The sequence below is a fragment of the Sardina pilchardus genome, chromosome 1, assembly GCF_963854185.1.
Source record: "Sardina pilchardus chromosome 1, fSarPil1.1, whole genome shotgun sequence".
NCBI classification, from domain to species: Eukaryota; Metazoa; Chordata; class Actinopteri; order Clupeiformes; family Clupeidae; genus Sardina; species Sardina pilchardus.
In genome coordinates, this window is record NC_084994.1 from 32,384,928 (window position 1) to 32,389,927 (window position 5,000).

General features: G+C 47.4%; 1 protein-coding gene across 1 annotated transcript in view; it reads right to left on the reverse strand.

Annotated features, from left to right (window-relative positions):
* The window catches only part of LOC134088513 (protein jagged-1b-like), a gene marked incomplete at its 5' end in the record, with an annotated part of 36,775 nt that overhangs the window by 8,802 nt on the left and 22,973 nt on the right, over positions 1–5,000 (reverse strand). The window contains 4 exon segments of the mRNA XM_062542504.1: positions 328–441; positions 747–860; positions 1,370–1,483; positions 4,049–4,213. Coding sequence (XP_062398488.1) covers positions 328–441; positions 747–860; positions 1,370–1,483; positions 4,049–4,213 — 507 coding nt within the window.

The following is a 5,000-nucleotide window of genomic DNA, read 5'->3' on the forward strand; positions in this document are numbered from 1 at the left end:
ACACATACGCACACACACGGACAGTCGAAGTGAATTACGATTCTGACCATTGCACTTTGTCTAGACACGTTCTGCAGTGCTTCAATGTGTTCAGGTTCAACACGCACTGCTTGAGTAACACCACAGGTGTACATAGTTCTGGTTCCTATAGTTCTGATCTGAGTATACTGTCTGAGCATTGATCTTTAATGAACTCCATTAAGGTTCCTCACCGATGTAGTACTGTATGTGTAATACCACAGGTGTGAATAGTTCTGGTTCCTATAGTTCTTATAAGTACTGCCTGAGTATTATTGATCTTTAATGAACTCCATTGTGGTTCCTCACCGATATTGCAGGTGGTTCCTTCCCAGCCTGGAGGACAGGTGCACTTAAAGGTGTCTCCCTCGTCGTAGCATGTTCCACCATTGTTGCACGTGGCTTCGTCACACTGGCTCTCACCTGGTGAGGCGGAAAAAAAAAAAAAAAAAGAATTGTCACGAAAATACTAAATATGAATGGCTGAAATATCCTCTATGACATACTATGTGTGTGTCTCTAGGTCAACATCAACAATTTCATTACATTGTACACTATTTAGTCAATGACCATGGGCCCCATACTTTAAATGATGGACTAAAAGCAAAGTCATGCAATTTAGTAAAGAGTGTTTTTAAAGCTCATGTTTCTCATGTAAATCCCGCTTTGAGCATCTGATCTGTCTGGTCTGTGGGTGATGCATGGGAGGGGGGCGGGGCCGAGCTTACGTGAGTGACAGGTCTTCCCCTTCCAGCCGCTGTGGCATTCGCACAGGAAGTCGTTGACGAGGTCGCGGCAAGTGCCGCGGTCCCTGCAGGGGTTGGTGCTGCAGTCGTCGATGTCTGGCGAGAGGCGAGAGTACGACAGGCACGTCAGAGAGGTGACCAAATAAATTAGAATACAAATACAAACGGACCCCTTCGTTTAATTTGACCTCAATTTTAGTATCAATAATCCCACGGAATCATGTGAAAATCATGTGTATGTCCATGTGCAAACCATGAGTCGTGTGTATTTCCATGTGTAAATCATGGAGTCTACATATAAGGTTAATGTACCTGCTTATGAAAACTCAAACCATGTTGGAGACTTTTTCCACTACATTCCCTGCTTTTTGTGCCTCCACTGGTTTATGGGGGTTTGATTTGCGAGCGTGTAAGTGTGTTTTGGTGAAAGTATACGTCATTGTGTGTGTGTGTGTGTGTGTGTGTGTGTGTGTGTGTGTGTGTGTGTGTGTGTGTGTGTGTGTGTGTGTGTGTGTGTGTGTGTGTGTGTGTGTGTGTGTGTGTGTGTGTGTGTGTGTGTGTGTGTGTGTGTGTGTGTGTAAAAGACGGACTGAAAGGGAACTTACTGGTCTCGCAGTTTTGTCCTTCCCAGCCATACGCGCATATGCACTGGTAGTCCTTGACTTTATCTATGCACGTGCCCCCATTACGGCACGGGTTGCTCTCACAGTCATTGATGTCTGAGAGAGAGAGAGAGAGAGAGAGAGAGAGAGAGAGAGAGAGAGAGAGAGAGAGAGAGAGAGAGAGAGAGAGAGAGAATAAGGGAATGGGAAAAGGAGGAATAGGGAGAGGAGTGAAAGAGGCAAACAAAGGGATGGAAACAGGAACAGAAAAAACATGAGCGAAGAGAGAAAGAAAGAAAGAATGAAAGGAAAAAAGGGGGGAGGAAGAAAAAGAAAAACAGCAGATGTTAAGGACCCATCAGATAAGGGTGCAGAGGCAGCAGTATGTTAAATAGCATCGCTGCCAACCCAACCTTCCAGAGGATTCCACAACACAACCCAAACATTCCTCCTCCGCCCTGACTGATGTCTCAGGTCATAAAAGGTAAAGGAGGATGAATACACACACACACAAATGGACACACACACACACACACACACACACACATGGACACACACACATACACACACACACACACAGGGCATGTCCAGCAAGAACGCACAATTATCTACCAGCCACTTTTTAATGGTCATAGACAATCATGCTCACACACATAAACTATTTCTCTCTCTCTCTCTCTCTCTCGCATACACACACACACACACACACACACACACACACACACACACACACACACACACACACATACACACACACACACACACACACACAGACACATGAATTCAGAGAATGAAATCGGCTATCTTCGAGCTGTCATCTATGAGTCAGTAAAACAGAGTAGAGTAGAGTGGCTAGGCTGCGGGGGACCCAGGGGCCCAGGCAGACTTACTGGTGTAGGGGTGTCAATCGACAGCTCGGCCCCTGACAGCTCTGACAGCCCCTGGGCCCCGTGATTAATCTAGCCCCTGGTCTGACAGACAGTAGGCCTCAAGTTTACTGCCGGTGCACCAGATAACCTCTTTGACTGGAGGAGAGGTCATCTAATGCCAAGACCTCCTGGGCTCTCTCTCTCTCTCTCTCTCTCTCTTTCTCTCTCACTCTTTCTTTCTCTCTCACTCTCTTTCTCTCTCTCTCTCTCTCTCTCTCTCTCTCTCTCTCCTTCTCAGTGTTTATCTACTGCTGTGTCTCTCCTCCCTTCTCTCTCCCTGCTGTCTATCTGTTTCTTTCTGGATCAGTCTTCACTTTACAGTTTTTTTTTCTCTCCACCCACTGAAACCACCCTCAGTCTCCCTCCCTCCCTCCCTCTCTCTCTCTCTCTCTCCCATTTTTTCCACCTCATTCTCCTTTACTTCTCTCTCTCTCTCACTCTCATTCTCTCTGTCTCTTCCTTTCCCCCTCATTCTCTCTCTCTCTCTCTCTCTCTCTCTCTCTCTCTCTCTCAAATTCAAATTCAAATTCAAAAAAGCTTTATTTCTCTCTCTCACTCTCTCTCTTCCTTTCCCCCTCATTCTCTCTCTCTCTCCCTCTCTCTCTCTCTCTCTCTCTCTCTCTCTCCCTCTCTCTGTGAGGGCTTTTAAAGTGATCTACAGCCCACTCAGCCCAGCTCTGCCCATCCCCTCAGGAGCCTCCTGGCTGGACCCACTGCACTAGACTGGGGATCCACCCAAACCCTCTCTGACCCCCCCACCCCAAAATCCCCTTTACACACACACACACACACACACACACACACACTTAAACTTAAACTCACATACACTTAAGCACACACACACACACACACACACAGATACACACACACATTCACTTACACACACACACACACTCTCCCCTTCACCTCATCCCTCTGTCAGTCTATCTGTCTGTTTCTCTACCTCTACCTCTCTGCTCACTCTTCACCTCGTTTTGTTTTTCTCGGTCAGTGCTTATTTTTGTACTTTGCGTATCCCTTTGGCTGCCCTTTGTCTGCTCCGCTTGCCATTCGTACCTTTCGTCCCTCCCTTGTCCTCTTCCCCCTCTCTGTTTTCCCCTCTTCCTCCCTAGATGTCTCTCTCTTTATCTCTCTCTCTCTCTCTCTCTCTCTCTCTCTCTCTCTCTCTCTCTCTCTCTCTCTGTGTCTCCTTTTCCCCCTCTCCTTTCTTCACTGTCTCCTTCTGTCTCTCTTGTGCCAAAGCCGCTGAACAGCCTATGGGGTAAGTGATGATGAACATCTGAGATGTGACGCCACCTGACTCAAATGACTCATCCTAGGACACTAGGGCGAGTAATGTTGACTTGGGATAAGGGCCAAGGACTCTACCTAGCTAGGTATCTAGTGATACTGTTTTGGGACATGGCCTTACTCTTGTGTAAGCACTCTACCTCTACCAACTTCTATCATGGATACTATCTAGGACACTAGTGGTGTTGGTTTGGGACGTGGCCTTACTCTCATGGATACTACGTATCTAGGACACTAGTGGTGTTGGTTTGGGATGCAGGCTTACTCTCATGGACACTATCTAGGATGCAGCCTTACTCTCATGGACACTATCTAGGACACTAGTGGTGTTGGTTTGGGACGTGGCCTTACTCTCATGGATACTACGTATCTAGGACACTAGTGGTGGTGTTTTGGGATGTGGCCTTACTCTCGTGGACACTATCTAGGACCCTAGTGGCGTTGGTTTGGGACGCGGCCTTACTCTCGTGGCAGTAGGTGCCGGTGAATCCAACGTGACAGGCACAGCTGAAGTGACCGCCGGCGTGGCTCCGGCAGCTGCCGTGAGGGCCGCACACGTTCGACGAGATGTAGCGCATGCCGCCCGGGGTGCTGTTGGACGCCACGGCAACAGTGCAGCTGTCAATCACTATGGAGACAGAGAGAGGAGGGAGGAGGGAAAAAAGAACAATATTATGAGAGAAAAGATTTAGGGCAGGACATTACAGGAGAAAAGAGAACATCTAGTAAGAGATTAATTGATTGACTGATCAATTGATTGAACGAGTTTCAACTCATCAGCATACACAATGTGTTTCAGCTGTTGGCTACCCTGTGACACATTTTAGTTAGCTTTACAGCATATTTTTCTGTAACTCGATCTGAATAAAGAGTGTACAGAAAATTGGATAAACTATTGGCCCGCACAAAAATGGATAAACAATAGCTCTCAGGAATGCAGTCCGCAGGAAAGGCAGAGGTTGAGAAGTAGTAGATGAAGGCTTGGTATGAAAGGGCATGCGAGTTCACAGTTATATAAAAACACATTGGGCATGGGGTGAGGGGTGGGGGGAGGGGGGGGGGCAATAAGCTCTGATAGTAACACTATCTCGACAATTCCTGCTGTAAGTTGGCATTTGATGAAATAGCCTACACTGACTAGAAATAATTAGCTATAGGCTACTATCTTGTTAATTTAACCAAAGTCTGATTAATCAGGATGGCTGAAAAAATGGCCGTTTGCTGTCAATGGGATTGGCGTGCGTGGTTGATGGTAGTTGAGACATTGGGGGGGGGGGGGGGGGGGGGGGTGGTAAGGGGGGGGAATAAGCTCTGATAGTAACACTATCTTCATTCTCCAAAGTTCCTGCTGCAAGTTGGCCCCTGTGTGGGCGTTAGCTGTAGCCGCGGCACGCTAGCATGGGACACTTAAACGG